Below are 16,626 nucleotides of genomic sequence, written 5' to 3'. Positions count from 1 at the left end.
TATAGTGAGCGAGAAAGAGAGGGATACTTTCTGTTTTGGTGTTTTTATTTTAATTGTGTAAGAGATACACCTGACGACGACTTGGGCGGCCGGGAATGCTTGTATTGTCAAAGTTACATGGCTATTTGTAACTGTAAATATAATATCTCGGAATGTGTACGCGGCACATGAGTTGCACTTAATCCGATTTAAGACGATTGTGTTATCTTTGCGAGAAGTGTGACGTCAGTAGGGATTCGCGCGTTTACGATAGGCGATAAAATATTAAGACTTGTGGTAGCTGCAATAGAAATGAAATAAATGATTTTTCTTTAAGCATTAATATCAGGTAAGTTTGAAAATAATTGTTGCGGGGGAGAGGTTGTAGAGTGGAGACATGGAGAAGGTAGAGGTGGTGTAGAGTTAAATTGGAGGCTTTTACTGATCTTGAACTGGTCGTCGTGGTGGACACCTTTACCGGAGGCCAATGCCTCGTGTTCGTGTACCACGTAATGCCACACGCACCAGCGACTCAAATCGATCTTCTTGCAACTCTGATATCGATTCAACTAAAACGTCTTCAGATGAAAGCTTCACACCTTTCTCCGAGAACGGAGTAGATATTTTTACATATTGTGGGTTCTGACTCGAAATGAAACACCACTGGTTCACAAGGAGTACTATATTGACTAATCAAATGGTCACCCTACTTCAGCACAAAGTATACTTTCGCTTAGTTCAAACTACGCTTCCAAATCGCTTAAGAAATCACTGTCCAAATAACTTACCAAATGGTCACTTTGTATCACTGATCGTAGATCTTAATCTTATAACTCGAACAACAACACTGAACTGACGACATAGGGAGTACACCTATTTATACTACGGATAAGGTTCTAGTGTTATGTTCGAGATAGTACTCGGTGAGAATTTCCGAGAACCGTACACAAAAATTTAAAAATAACTTCAAGGTCACATGTGTTTGCGGCGCTTCTTGATCCTAGGGTTCCGTGTTTATTGTTTAGAGGGTTCTGTAACTTGTGCTTTGTAACCATATCAATTAGGTCAACACAGGCGACGCATCTGAAGTAGAATATTTTAATTTATTAGCTCTTAGCTTAGAAGCTGTTAAAGCCAGAACGGCTAAGCAGCCAGCACAAATCAAATATAGCTATAGCTCGACTGATTTCAGAGATTGACATGAACATAAACCTGATTTACGATCACATCAACATGTGGGATCCGTACGCGCATATTTGGAACGTTGACAAAGACGAATTTATGGAGAAATATCACAAGGAGAATCACAAGGCGATAGAGTTTGACCAGTTAATTATCTCTTACACTGACTTGGCGAACACTGTTCAAGTTCAGGAGACCATCAATCAGGTTATTATTACCTATATTATAGTTTAATTAGAGTTACATTAGCAGTGGTAGCTTAGCGAAGGGGCGGTTGAACCTATAGTGCAGGGTGTGCGATGCACACGGGCGCCGCGGCGCTCCTTGAGACAGCTTAGAGCATCGTTTTGGACCATCATGCATGCTTAGTTTCGCAACAGAGATGTGCTACAGGCACAAAAACAATGAGTGTTATTCGGTCGTCATAAGAAAGGCCGTAACTAATACCATACTGTAAACTATACCTACTTATGTAATGATTTGTTGGAATATGAAAAACTTTCTTGTTACGACGGCAAAGTTAATAGTTATAGCAGCGGGGGGCGATATATATCGCGAGTGATATATGTCCCAAGATAGAAAAGATATGAATCACTCTTTTCTTGTCAGGGATACATTTTGCCCATCTCTAATTTCTATACTCTAAAACCACACCTCTTTGCGTAGTTGTGAGGAACTTCGGTAGGTCTCTTCGCCGCAGTCCTCCGTCTTGTCCATATCAGTCACAGGGTATGCGTTGTTCACGCTACCTCTTAAACTTTAGTATTAAAACATTGATTGAGACTGAGTCGATTCATCATCCGCTTTACGTTTACACAAAACACCCGCAACTAAAAGCTCTGTTCGGGTAAAATGCAGGAACGAAAACATCGTTAAATTAGAAATAAAACGTAAATAAGAGAACCGAATAAAATTGTAGAAAGCACATATAATGTAATAGTTTAAAAAATGTGATACATAGATAATAATAAAATAGATCTAAAATTATGTGAATGAGAATGGGGTGTAAGGTTATGGACAAAAAAAAGGAATGAAGGAAATTTAAACGAATGAAATGTAAAAAAATTATTGCACCCAAAATCCCCAATAGCGGGGGCCGATAAAAAATCATAACTCTGTGTTTAGTAGGTTAGGTTCGTACCGTTGTTGATAAATAGAGAAATATATACAAAAAATATTAAATTGGATGTATGTATTTTATTTTAGATACACTTTGTCACTTTGAACTCTAGCGAACTGAAGAAATCTATAATAGCACATTGTCTAGTGTGGCAAATCAAGTTGGGAGAGCTGTTACGTAAAATTACGGAAAATGATATTGACGTAGTTTACGTGTACGTTGAGAAAAGCAGCGAGGAAGCCATGACGGTTGGTACATTAAATGTGATCCACAATGCCATGTTAACTAAGTAAGAAAAGGACCAATACTCGGCCACCTCCGCACATGCAGCGGCAGTCGTGCAACAAAATGCATCGCCCGCCAGCCCGCTGACAAATGCGCACGCGGCAAATAATGCGAATCACACAACCGCCACCGCCGGGCAAGTATTGGTCCTTTTCTTACTTAGGATGGACTTCCGCGAGGTATCGCCTGATTTCATTAAATAGCCATGTTAACTGTCGCGTTTAAATTTGAAACTTTATTTCAGATGCCGACTGATTTGAAAGAATTGGCCACAACAATGGCGACATACGAGCGTCTGATGTCTGAAATTTCATCAATAGAACAAACCTTTCCGCCAATAACAGACAAGATGACCACCTTAGGTAAAAAACCTAATATATTATTATATTCGAGTTTCTGTGCCATTTCTTTTCCAGAAAAATCTTCAACAATATATCAGAAAACATATAAAGACATAATCAAAGAAAGATAGAATCGGAAAATTGTAAAGAAGTTGTATTATTTAATGGAATCAGGCGTTACCTCGCGGAAGTCCATCCTAAGTAAGAAAAGGACCAATATTTAGCTGATTAGTGCCAAACACAGAGTCCAGACTCTGTGTTTGGCACTAATCGGTGTAACATAACTCCTGAAGATGCCCAGTGGAGGGGTGAAACACGTGTTGAGTAATTTAGCGGCGGCGGTTGTGTGATTCGCATTGTTTGCCGCATACGCATTTATCAGCGGGCAGGCGGGCGGTGCACTTTATTGCAAGACTACCACTGCATGTGCGGAAGTGGCCAAATACTGGTCCTTTTCTTACTGAAGTTGTATTAGTTTATATTAAGGGAACCGGAAAGTAATTTCGCTTTGTTAAATTCACACGACTACATTTTTAACAAGTTTAATTCTAATCAACAATTTATTCAACTTCGTTATGAACAACCTTTTGCCATCTAGTAAACAAATCAATGCCGGAGCGGTCAATCAATTGGTTTTTCTGTTAAAATATGTCGACAGAAACGACATTACTTTCCGATCCCCCGAATATAAACTAATACAACCTCTTTACGATTTTCCGATACTTCTGTGTTTATATGTTTTCTTATATATTGTTGAAGATTTTTTTCTAGAAAAGAAATGGCACAGAAACTCGAAAAATTTCGTAAAATATACTGAAAATGAAATTTCAAATTTAAATTGCGCTTTGCCAATTAATTTATTTCACATTTAATCTATAAATATAGAGGTAACATTATAAAATATAATTATAATCTCCTTTTTTTACCAAAATGTAACTGGACACTTGCCTCCGAAAGTACAAAGTCTGCCAGGATAGATGGTACTTGTAAAAAAATCATTAAGTTTTCTGATGAATTTTTAGCAAAGTTTGAAGTTGAAGTTAGTTCGGACATGGTCACGCGTCACGAGAATATACCTGTCATATGGAATGAATATATGAATCTATTGGAAGAAGCAAAGAAGCTTCTAGAAGCCAACAAGGATAAATTTAAGGCTGAGCTATTGGAGCAGGCAGAGGTAATGTTGATATCCAAATTAAAACATAAATCCAACCTTCACCTTTCCCCTATCCTTCTAATCCTTTTTGGACATTCTGGATCAGGAGTTCAAGGAGGCCGCTAAAGAATTCTGTGAAGACTTTTACAGAACAGCGCCGTGTTCCTCTGACGTCAGCGGTAAGGATGCAATGGCGCAATTGAAGGCATACAGGGATCAGCTGAACGCCCTCAGAGCTCAGGAGCAACAGATACGAGATGGACTTGCTGTGTTTAATTTAACGTAATTTCTATTTACAATTTTTAAATCTAAAGTCATGGGAACATCATTTGTGTAGTTCTGGGAATTGCGCGTTTTAAGTGGCAGTAGGGGACATATCTCGGGCAGCCTGCGGCCGGGGTCGCAATGTTCACGAGTGGCGATCGGAGCATGTAGAGGCGGCATGGATAGAACTCCCTATTGTCTATTTGTTCCTATTGTCTATTTGTTGTAATTGATGTTGTGCTGCTAGCCGGACTAGGCTTTGTACAGCTTCGTCGAAATGGAGCCCGTGGAAACAGCGGTCCACGGACTAAAAATAGAACTCCCACTAGGTGGGCCTACCATATATAGTCGCGGGATGACATGTATGCAGAGTACGGGCCACTCGTTTCCGGTGAAGCTGTAAAAGCAGCGAGGCTAACAGCTTAAAACTTCACATGAGACAATAGACAATAGATGTATGCAGCTCCGGATCGGTCATTATGGCGATATTTGTTGGAGGCCTATAACATGCAATAGGCCTCTATCAGATATAAATTAATGAAAAATATTTCTGTGAAGTCCGCTGTGTATTGAAGTAGAGAGAAGTTCTTTATCGTAAATGAAGTAAAAGATTGTTGTGCGAATTAGACCGTGTGATTATTCCATACGGAACACTTTCAGAATTCTCGTATTAGTCAAAGTTACATGACTAATATAACTGCAGAAATAATATCATGGAAAGTTTCTATACCATGGCACATGTCTTTCAATAAGACGATTGATTGTTTCGGCATTTAAGGTAGATCAAATGTTCGTCTAGTTGCCACAAATGTATTATTAACCATTTAATGTGGTTTTTTGTTTGGTTCATGTAACAGGACTCCTGTGAATCTGGATCTACAAAAAATGGAGAAGGAGCTGGAGAAATTGGAAGAGGTCTGGGGCTTGGTTTCCCTTTGGGAGGATTCCTGGGAGAAATACAGGACGCAAACATTTTGGGAGATGGAAACTGACGAAATGGAAGAAAATGTCATGTATCTGTTTAGGTAAAACGAACATGTAATTATTTATTTATATGGACCTCCTTCTTGGTTTTGTGGCCTTATTGTATGGGGTACTGATCCTAGGAAGTAATTTTGTTTTTATAATGTTGTGTTACCTGTTCCTATCTAAGGCAACGTGGTGCGCTGCATGAAATTTGGTATCTAAACCTTCAAAAAATAACATTTTAAACAGATATTTTTACAATAGATTTATTTATATATTTACAATTAATTGTACACCATAGATAATAGAAAAAGAAACAATTTATAAAGGGATACAAGAGGCGTTCTTATCGTTCGGGGTGATCTCTACCAAACAACTTTTGACTTGACATTTTGGGCTTGTAGCTCAACAGTTGCTTCTTTATATCTTCAAATATTTACAATCAGTTCTATTACCTCATCAAGTGTTTCGAAACATATAGAATAACATTAAATAGTTATAATTATTTATTTAAATAAACACTCTTTGTGTTCATGAGAAAATGTACAACTGGCCGAAATAAAACCAAGAGTTAAAAAAAAAAATTAAAAATATTTATTGTTAGAAACTTCAATCGTCTGTCGCGACAACTCAAAGACAAAGGCTGGGACATCATAGACACAACTCGGGTCAAAGTTGATGCATTTAGAAGAACATTGCCTTTGATCGGTGACTTGAAAAACCCGTGCATGAGAGAGCGCCATTGGGATAGAATTAAAGTTCTCATGGGAGTGTAAGTTTAAATGAATGTAGATATTTACAATTACATTAGATTTATTTAAATAAATATACATTAATAAATGTATGTTTCATTCTCTACCTACTATACCCATTAATAAGTAAATTAAGTAGAATTAAAAAATAGATACCTTCACATTTCACCTGTTTTAGTAACGTAATGAAATATGTTTGAATTTCAGACCATTAAAAATAAAGATAAATTCATTTATTTAACATTAGAACTTTTAACAGAACTCCTATTGATAGTTCAGTTTCTTTAATCTATAATACATTATTTTTGACTCTACTCTGCTTCGCAAGATGTTATACTTGTGGAGAAGAAGCAGGAAGAAACTTCACAACAACACATCTTTTAAAGTTTAACAATACAGATTTACTCACATATACTTTGTCAGATCTAGCCTAAATGAAAACGTAATCAGACGACATCACTGCCAAGGATTGAACAATAAGCCAATATGAGTTTTCAATTTTGTAAATGGTAGTCTAATAATATTTTGCTGTTTTACAAATGAATTAGAGATAATTTTTCCAATCGAAACTTTGTAATGTAATAATTACAGTGAATTTGATCAGACATCGGAAGATTTTAAATTAGAATTGATCATGCGACTCAACTTCCAAGCGTATGCCGAAGATATAGCAGAGATCTCCAACGCCGCTACCATGGAATTGAATATTGAAAACGGTCTCAAAGCTATTAGAGAAGTATGGAAAAATACGACATACGAAATGCAGCATTTACATGACGATATGTATAAGATTAAAAACGTTGAAGAGGTCACTCAGGTAATCTGAATTAGAACATTTTTTATGTGCAAACGTAACAACATTACCTATGGTTATTGGGGCTTAAACATTCGAGTGGTGACTTCAATCCAATAGACGCCAAATGGGCATTTCTCCCACCAGGTTGACTTTAGTTACGGTCACGGAAAATCGTAAGGCCTATGTCTGGTAGTGGGAGTATATTGGCTAAATGTTTATGATGTGTAGTCACTGAACAGAGATGGCGGTCAGCTACTGTAGCAGCCACATCAGAACCATTGCAAAATATCACCTGTGAGGCCTGTGTAGCTGTGGGCACATCACCCGAGGTACATCACTCGTGCAACCGACGGCTGTCGAGGGCAAAAGGTTTTCGATTGGTGACAACGAGCCAGCAGACGCGGCGTGGGTAGACCTGCCATGCCGGTCCATCACCGGCAACATAGTCAAGGTCGCGGGAAGTTGCTGCAATAGCGGTAATTGTGGCCATCTTTGGTGGTGGGGGGGAGGCTAATGCCTTGTAGTGGGCTTATATCGGCGGATATGATGATGAATGTGATGACCTAGTCCTCAAAGAAGCAGAAAACCTACCAAATAATTAGTTTCCTTTTGCCATTTGATATTAGTTTCACCAGATTTAAACTTGCCGAAGGTGCTTGAGGAGTAAAGAGGTTTTATATCCAACTGAAATTAAGGACTATTGGGCAGAGTAAGCCGTATGTTTGTTCCATATGGAACGCTAACACGGGAGTGGCGTATTTTGACAAAATCACATAGCTATTGGAATAATGGGTTATTTACGATTATTGTCTGTTTGCTCGAAGTATATCGTGGGCCTCGTTAAATTGCAATTTAGGAATAACATATACATATTATAATAAACTTCTTTCAATTTTGTCGTGTTACACGATTATAATCCGGCAGGATTCACAAGGTATTTAGAGATGATAGCTGTCAAAGTAATGTCAACTGTCACAATGATTTAATAGCTTGGGAATCAACAAGGTTGCAATATTTTGCACATATGTTATCTTCTAATTACGATGGTTCTGTTAGGGCTGTGACGGTAGCTTGCTTTAGTCGAAGATCTAGATCTTTGGAGCGACTGCACATCTTCATGTCAGATGGTAGACATCCACTGCAAGGATAGGCCTAATCACAATTTTAAAATGCAATTACCGAAATTTACTGTAACAATTTCAATTCTAGTTCTTAGAAGATCATCAAGTGCAACTATCTTCTATGAAGTCTACGAAATACGTGGAGCCTTTTATAAAAGAAGTTGACTATTGGGAAAAATCACTCGGCTATGTTGCAGAATGTATAGAGGTGGGATTATATGGTTTATTTATTGAATGATACATAATTACAGGATAAACGATCGTAAACATTTTAAAATCTATTTTTAGATATCTTTGCAAGTGCAGCGTCGATACTTGTATCTAGAGATAATATTTAGCGGTGAAGACATAAGAAAGCAACTCCCGAACGAGGTTATCATTTTCGATGCTTTGACGGCGGATTGGACGGAAATTACTAAAAAGTTAGTATTTTTTCTAATAACAATAACATTTGTAGGAGCAACATTACGTCATTGTCAGCTGCACATCGAACAGGGGAATCCCACGCCAGAGCTCTATATATACCTTAGGCGAAAGAGACAGCGCTCTACAATATTTCTCGCATTGTGATTGGCTGACAGTTTTTAATGGTTGGACATTTTTTAAGAATTGGCATAAATATGGGCATAAGCTTGATCAATATACACACTTTTACTTTGGACCTTTTTAGTTGTTAGGATCTATTTTCCACAGACATTAACGTGCCTTTGTTTTACGTTTGCTATTATTATTTCAGTTTTTTTCGCTCACGTTGTTGTATCTTAGTGTTTAAGTAAAAAAGTAATTCTCTTAATCTATCTTAACGACGCATCTACTTTGGACTTTGTTTTGTCATCATCTCCAGAGCCAGTAGGCTCTAGAAAAAATCCTTCATTGGTAACCCCGACTTGATCCAATGTGGGATTCTACCTTTTAGAATTCATTTAAGTAGTAAAATGTTTTTGTATTGGCTTTAAAATCCATTTTAAAAACAGAAAACATTAGGATTGGAATGGTTCTCAATCTTAAATTTAAATGAAACTATGCTGTGTGAAGTAATCCGGTTGACTATTCCACCTACGGAATACTTTTATTTTTAGAATTACGTACCTATTTATATAGCTACGAAAATAATATCACAAAGGGTTCCCACAGTCGCGAATGAGTGACTCGTTGTGACTCATTGTGGCGACGTATGTCAACACGGTGTCCCGTTGCACTTAAATCGAACTCTGAGACGTCGTCTGTGAACTAAACGATTGTTCACTCTTTTCTTTAAATTGCCGTTAATAAGTGTGGCAGCTATAATATAGGAGCGCTATTAGAACGTCGACTGCCAACAAAACGTTCATTTTCTTCTAGTTTAAAGTGTGGCGATGTACGGGATTCGCGGGTTAGCAATAAGATAAGGGTAATAGTTGGTAGCTAGTGTGACAGCTATATCTTTGTATATCTTGGTTTCTTTTGTTCTTCTCCTTTTTAGTCGATAGATGCCCACTGTAAGGTCATAGGCCTCTCTCGAAGATCGCCACGATGACCAGCACTGCGCTATCAACATTCAGCGACTATGTCATCTGTACACTGTCTGCACATAGACACATGTCAAAATTATTGCAATAGACAAGCAAACTTTATTTTTTTATTTTCCAACAGCATGTATGCCGGTGAAAATGCAATAGAAGCCTGCCTCTATAAACCGGCGCCATATTTGTTCAATAAACTCAACGCCATGGTGGATAATTTGGATGGAATATTGAGAGCGCTGGAGAAGTATCTCGAATCGAAGAGGCAGATATTTCCTCGGTTTTATTTTATATCCAATGACGACCTTTTGGAGATTCTCGGTAATTCGAAGAAACCGCAACTGGTGCAAGTGCATTTAAAGAAATTATTTGATAATGTTAACAAGATCAGGCTTGATAAGGTAATATATAATAGATGTGATAAAATAGACTAAAATTCAGTATTTTTTTGGTTATGATATAAAGAATATAACGCGTTGAGAGTTGTAGGAGTAAATAGTCATACTGACAAGTTTACTGTTAATGGATCACGATATACCGTTGCATTTTAATCATAAATAGATTAGAGTGATTAGTTGAAATTGTGATGAGTTCGATTTTGTCCAAAAAACTTTCAAAGGCCGGGTTCCAGTCTTTAAATAAATGGTGTGTTAGTAAATTTTACACAAAAACCCTTGAAGTGAAGTGATAATGTAACTGCGAACGATTCAAATGAAAACAAGAACAAATGAAAATCAAGGTACGTTTCGTATAATTTATTTGTTTTTATTTCCTTAAAATTTTTAATTGTTTAGTATGTACAAAAATTATACTTTTCGTTCTTTTTTAAATTTTGTCTATAAAAATAAAGAGGTAGAACATAAATTTGATCTTAAAAATGGTTTTAATAAATTCATTACGAAATAGTAATAAGATAATAATGCGAAGTTTTAAAACTGCACATTTTCGCCATTTTTGTTTATGTCAAATGTCAACGTGACTGTTCATATATCAACAGATATTTGTTTTTCGGCAAGATTTGAGTTTAATTATAATAAATATTAAAAGAAATGGATATTGAAAAATGTCGGTTTATACCTTTGAGCACATTGGTGAGTTTTTACCATAATATAATTTATTTTAATACAGCAAATATAACGTGCGAATGTTATGATATGAACTTGTGTGCTAAGGGTAAATGACTTCATAGAAAAAAGCACACCTTAGGAATTATGTATTCGCCACCAGGTTATTTCAGTGTTTATTAAATATGTACCTTCATATTATTTAAAAATATATATTGTTTCGCTGATTGTCTTTACCTTGTTTTGATGCAATTATCATCCGAACAGGTGCTAGACTCGATTTGACGTCAAAAGACTAGGTCCTTAAAATCATTGTTAAAGCATAAAATGATTCTATTTTAATATTTAAAAACATGAGTAGTGGATAATTTTGTAAAAATATGTTTTGAGGTTATCATTGAATAATTTAATTATTTAAAAAAGACGTTTCTAGGAAAGAGTGATTGAGTCTCTGGAGAGACCTAATCCAGAACCCGACAGAAGGTGTAAACGCAACCTTCTTCATCTCCAGCAACATGGTAGTACATCGGAAAGTGACTTCAGACAGAAGAAATGGAGGCACAAGTTTCACCTGGCCCTTAGTCGAGCCATATACTCCCACGATTGGGATAAACTTTTGTATCTGTTAAAGAAATCTCCTATTTGGGAACATGATACAAAAAGGCTTGATGAAATGCCTATTTATATCAGGGTAAGTAGTACTAAATTAATGATTTTTATGTAAGATTTCACAAAAAAAGTAGGATTTAGTTAGTATTGAGTTGACATTTAAAACAAAAAAAGCTAGATGCTGTTGTGAAGAAGATGTAGGAAGAAACTTCACAACAACACATCTTTTAACACATTCCATGCCATGTGGGGTGTATATGATCCCTGCTACACTTTCCGCAAAGCCATTTGCAGTTTTCATTTTAAAACAACGGATTCTTAAAAAATGATAGTCAAATATAGATAACTTCACATGACATATGTGCATATGTAATGCATAGTAAAATTTTTAACTTTCCCACTTACCTACCACTATACCTTCATAATATTGAAAAAGTGTAAAGCATACATTTTAAATGACTATTTTAATTTTTGAAAGTGTGAGTCGTACATGCCTTATGCAGCATGAATGAAAAATCTTTAAAAACTGCTATGGCATGGAACATGTTAATTAAGTTTAAATAGAATTACACACATATATTTTATTAGATATGGCCTAAATGAAATCAAAATGAGTGACACCTCTGCCAAGGATCTATAGATGCTTTCAATACCCAAAATTTGTTTTCAGCCAGTGCACTATCTGGGAGATATTGACACCTGCACAGAAACCTTATTAGAGTGACTTTCTAGTTTGCTTTATATTTCTTGTTAATAACAAAGTCACTATCTTGTTTTGGTCTGTGTACCAGCATATTCAATATCACTCCATCATGGGAACTTCTTGAAGACACACAACCCAACTGCATTGGAAATATCAAGCTGTTAGATTTTATTGTGGAAATAAGTAACATATTCTACATGTAACATTATGGCAAGCCATCATCAGCTATACTATTTTCATTACTCCAAAGCTGAAGACGATATCCCATACCTTCAATAAATAATTTCTTTACCCTTAGTAACCTTGTCCCTTCTTAAAATACTTATAGAAAGCTTTAATTTTGTGGCATCAAAAAATATTTTTTATATATTTATGGAATTGTTTGTTTAGAATTTCTATAACAGCAAATGCCTTAACTTACATAAAAATATATATTTAGTATAACCCAGATTTTTCTTATAACAATGCTTTCAACCAACACTTTATCTTTGTGGGACATATTAGAAATGGCGAAGGCCTATATCTATTAATCTTGTATGCCAAAGGTTTGTCAGTCGCATACCCTACAGTGCCACAGATTTACAACGAGCAAGTGACATTGGAGTTTGAATACACAGTATTTTTCTTTAGGCAATAAATCCTTGCAATATAACAGTGCAAAGTTGTTGTCTATAATCTGCAGTATATCCAGATTATAATTAATATTTTGAATTGTATTTTTAGATATATTTGATAAAATATATTGTCACCACACATATCTGTCGTAGGGCAGAAGGGCGGCCTGGCCAAATCTAGGCTAAGGCAATAGAAGGGTTAATCAATGTACTATGGATAAAATTGTGACGAATATAGATCAGCTGTAATATATACACTGTTGGACATGAACCTTCTCCAGCATTTTTCATCAGGTTTATAATTATTTAATTAAATTGCTTTATTTTTTCAGGCTCTAACAATTCTGCTGATGAACCATCCCATGGCTAAAAGTCAGTCACTCCTTAGTGATTATTTCCATATGGTCCTCTCATGTAGATCAGATGAAGATAAGAAAGCGGTATTCAAGGTGCTTCTGTCTCTGACGGAAAAGCTGCATGGAAGGGGTCATTAAATGTTTGGGTTTTTAATGAAATCTGTGATATTTGAAATGTTGAAAACTGGTGAACACATTGTGGAAGAAGATGTGAAATAACATATTTCATTAATGCAGTAATGATTACAAATCTGCTGAGAACTGTATATGTAAAAATGGTACATGTTCCTATACAAACAGACAATACCAAGCCAATATCAGCTGCAAGGGCAAAGAATAGATGATCCAGGAAAATAATAAAAACTGTATATCTTTAAAAAAATTGCAATTAAAAAAGTGAATGTGTTTTGCACCCTGTGATATCAATTCAATCACATGGTGCTTGAATTAAAATGCCACTTGTACTCAAAAGATGGTTGGCGATGACGGTGGAACAAATTGATGGTACTGAAGTAACAATAACCATGGAAATATACTTCACATATAATTTGTGAACTATGCAAACACTGGAGCATAACTCTTGGAACACCCTCAGTATTAATGCCACAAGTTTTTTTTTCTTCTTCAACTTCAACCCACGATACAGCACCGAATATTATTGCCTTGGCACTTTTTGTCATCCTGAAATGTCAGATGAAAAGAATTCAGCCTTCTTCAAGACTGGAAAGTAATTTCTAGACGATTTGATGAGGGTAGAGGAGAGAAAGTAAAGAAACAATAAAGTTACTTGACTATTACAGTCGTGTTTTATTTTATCTCACCTCATGTTGGTTGCAGTGAAACATGCAATAAAGCGTTGGATGCACAATAGTCTGCATAATTAATTGCCTTAATCACCCTTCCTACTCTTATTTTGGTGTCGGGCCGTCAGCCCCGATAGGCTCGTTCGTGCAATTCGTCCGCAGTGTTAATGTTGCAGGCGATATTATCGGTGTCTGGTATTATGGCAGTCATCACAATTCTATTACTTATTGATATTAATACTGTGACTACAAAACTTTACTTTGTGATAGAAAAGGCACCATTTTTCAAACTATATATTTAGATTTATTACGTCTGAAACAAAAAAAAAGATAAAAATGTCAGATTTTTAATTTATATAATAAATATACCACAGAACTGTCGTTGTAAATTAACTGAGATATTAGTAATTAGTTACTTCAACAGGCTGTTATAAGTATCAATAGGTAGTAGTATTTGTATAGTTCTTTTTTATTATTTTTATTTTGGTTACTTATTAAGTGAATGGTTTTAAATCGAAATTGAAAATATTAAAAGGAACAAACCCTTGGTAAGAGATCTGCATGGAGACTTCAAATAATGTCTTAATGTACTTATGTTTTAAATTAATGTATCTCTCTGGCAGTCATTCTTTATTTATCTACTCACTTCGCTATCATAATTACGTAGACATTTTACAAACTAAAATATGCTTCATTCTCTTCTCTCATCTTTCTCTCTGTAGTCAAAGATTTTGTTACTTTATTTTTAAAAGGTAGGGTTTTTATTGTATTTCAGAACGCAATGGGATTACCGATTGCAAGGGCTATGATATCAGAAGACGGTGAGGTTATAGAGTGGAAACATCCCCTGGTCTTGGACGGTCCGGCTGAAAGCTGGCTACTGTCAATGGAGCATCAGATGAGAATAGTTTTAAAGGAGGTGAGGAAGAGGTTATTTAATGCAGGATGAACGGCATACATCATTAATGGTATTCAATGAGCCATTGTTATGGTACGGCATTGTGACCAAACCTCTCGTGAAGGGATCTCAAGTTTGTCAATTCTATATATTTGATGGTATCCGGAAGTCTTATATGTTCTCGCTAAGTACGCCACGGCGTATTTAAACGGTTTTATTTAGTTCGACCCGTACGGAATTTATTTGGGTCAAAATTAGAAATTGAAATTTAAACACCTTCCCGTTGTTAGATTGATCCGAAATTTGGTACACACATTTAATTTAGATGACAATACAATATAATAAAACCAATAACATTATAAATCTAAGATGGCCGCCGATACAAAATGGCGGATAACGTTTTGTTCCTTAACCCCTTCAATATGGGTATCAAATGAAAGGGCTACACTAGTAAAATACAATGATTATGTCAAAATTTAAAATTCAAGATGGACGCCGTTCCAATATGGCGGACTAGGTACATATTTTTCCAAAACCACCACAATATGGGTATCAAAAAAACGTTTAACTAAAAAGTTTTTTAAATTTAAAATTTATTAAAAGAATTTATTTGAAGAATTAAAAATAAATTATTTATTTTGTAGTGATGAGTGATTTTATTAGAGTAAGGCGAGTATTGGTAATTGATTTGATGACTAGAGGTAAACATCGTACTTACATTGTGATCGCACATTACTAGATGGCGCTAGTAGTAATGGTTGAACACAGGCGATGGATCTGTTGGGTTAGACTCCTTGGGAGGCCTGGGCTAAGCGGTCTGTCATCTCGAGTCTGGTGAGGCTGTAAATGCCAAAGGTCTGTAGCGACAACCTTATTAACCATTTCACACGATGCCTTTTAGGGGAGTTTTATTATTAAATTCACTTTTTATCTAATTCTATTGTGTGAATATGTTACAATTTATGGTTTTCTAATGTTGCAATAAATATCTAATAATTTATTTTATATATAATTTCTTTGTAATATTCTTCTGGAACATGGATGCACAGACCGCGGTCCGCCGGTCGAATACTGGTGGCCCGCTGACAGCAAAAATAATACTCTCGTACATTCGAAAAATATCGAATTCTATTCCAAAATAAAACCAAAAAAAAATTAATTACCTATACTTCTGGCAGCTGGCCCGCCATCAGTTCATGATTTTTCCAGAGTGGTTCCTTATCTTAATAAGTCTATACAACCATGTTCTAGAAGATTGATGTAAGGTTGCCGAGGGTCAAACAGGCTTATTTCATTTATTTTTATAGCAATTAATACTGACCCGTGCGGCTCTGAGAAAATGTCGCTACCAAAGGGAGCAGTGGATAAATGACTGGCCGGGACAACTTGGTATCACTTGCAGTAAGGTATTTAACAAAGAAGTTTACATATCGAAACCTTTTTGGTTCACCAAAAAGTTCGAATAAAAAAAATACCAGAAAGCGTCACGAGATTAAAGCTATTTATCTGTATTAAATATTGTTGTCTGTCTGTAATAAAATGTGGATTACAGATGTTATAAAATAATGTTATTTGAAAATTAATAAATAATTGAGATAATGTGGTCGTTGGAGCCTTGAAGTTCTGGAATGGAGACCACAAATAGGACAGCACTGAATTGCAGGAACAGCCGTTCGTCCACAAGATGATCTTGTCAGAAAAAAAAAGTCGTCGAGAAACGTTGGATGGCTGGAATGGTGGTGATGGAATAATATTTAGTATTCTCCAAACGAACTCTCCTATTTAGTTTGTTAATGGGGTAACAAGAGTGACGAAGAGAACCATCAACTGAAGAAGCGAGGAAAAGGTTTTTTTTATCATCAACATCTGTTGGTTGGTTAAGTTTTGTCTATTACAGCGATCATTTAGTTTCTTCAGTAGAGTGCCTGCATTGTATCTTGAAAACGATCGAAATTACAATTGAGATAAAATATATAGTTGTAAAAATTGTTGGAATATGTATCAAAAGTTTTTAGACGTCCTTTAACTTGTCTTAAGACTTTAAAACGGTGAAAATCACATTGTCTAAAGGATTGCAATTTCATAGTAAGAAAGTGTGATTTTAATATATGCGTA

General features: G+C 35.8%; 2 protein-coding genes across 2 annotated transcripts in view; both read left to right on the top strand.

Moving 5' to 3' along the window:
- The window catches only part of kl-2 (dynein heavy chain 2, axonemal kl-2), a 97,013-nt gene that overhangs the window by 19,188 nt on the left and 61,199 nt on the right, over positions 1-16,626 (top strand). Inside the window, exons 16-28 of the mRNA XM_068776249.1 lie at positions 1,172-1,368; positions 2,368-2,529; positions 2,811-2,928; positions 3,930-4,084; positions 4,170-4,345; positions 5,185-5,352; positions 5,898-6,065; positions 6,637-6,862; positions 8,051-8,170; positions 8,251-8,384; positions 9,595-9,865; positions 14,389-14,532; positions 15,819-15,917. Coding sequence (XP_068632350.1) covers positions 1,172-1,368; positions 2,368-2,529; positions 2,811-2,928; positions 3,930-4,084; positions 4,170-4,345; positions 5,185-5,352; positions 5,898-6,065; positions 6,637-6,862; positions 8,051-8,170; positions 8,251-8,384; positions 9,595-9,865; positions 14,389-14,532; positions 15,819-15,917 — 2,138 coding nt within the window. The remainder of the gene's footprint in view (positions 1-1,171; positions 1,369-2,367; positions 2,530-2,810; positions 2,929-3,929; positions 4,085-4,169; positions 4,346-5,184; positions 5,353-5,897; positions 6,066-6,636; positions 6,863-8,050; positions 8,171-8,250; positions 8,385-9,594; positions 9,866-14,388; positions 14,533-15,818; positions 15,918-16,626) is intronic.
- On the top strand, positions 10,455-13,101 carry LOC137932632 (uncharacterized). The gene is made up of 3 exons (XM_068776252.1): positions 10,455-10,555; positions 10,962-11,219; positions 12,787-13,101. The coding sequence occupies exons 1-3, from the start codon at positions 10,514-10,516 to the stop codon at positions 12,946-12,948; spliced, it is 462 nt and encodes a 153-aa protein (XP_068632353.1). The 5' UTR covers positions 10,455-10,513; the 3' UTR covers positions 12,949-13,101.

Source organism: Battus philenor, unplaced genomic scaffold, assembly GCF_028537555.1.
Source record: "Battus philenor isolate CCGP_79_NKW_IND1 unplaced genomic scaffold, ilBatPhil1.0.hap1 SCAF_12, whole genome shotgun sequence".
Lineage (NCBI taxonomy): Eukaryota > Metazoa > Arthropoda > Insecta > Lepidoptera > Papilionidae > Battus > Battus philenor.
This window is presented reverse-complemented; position numbering and strand designations above follow the sequence as displayed.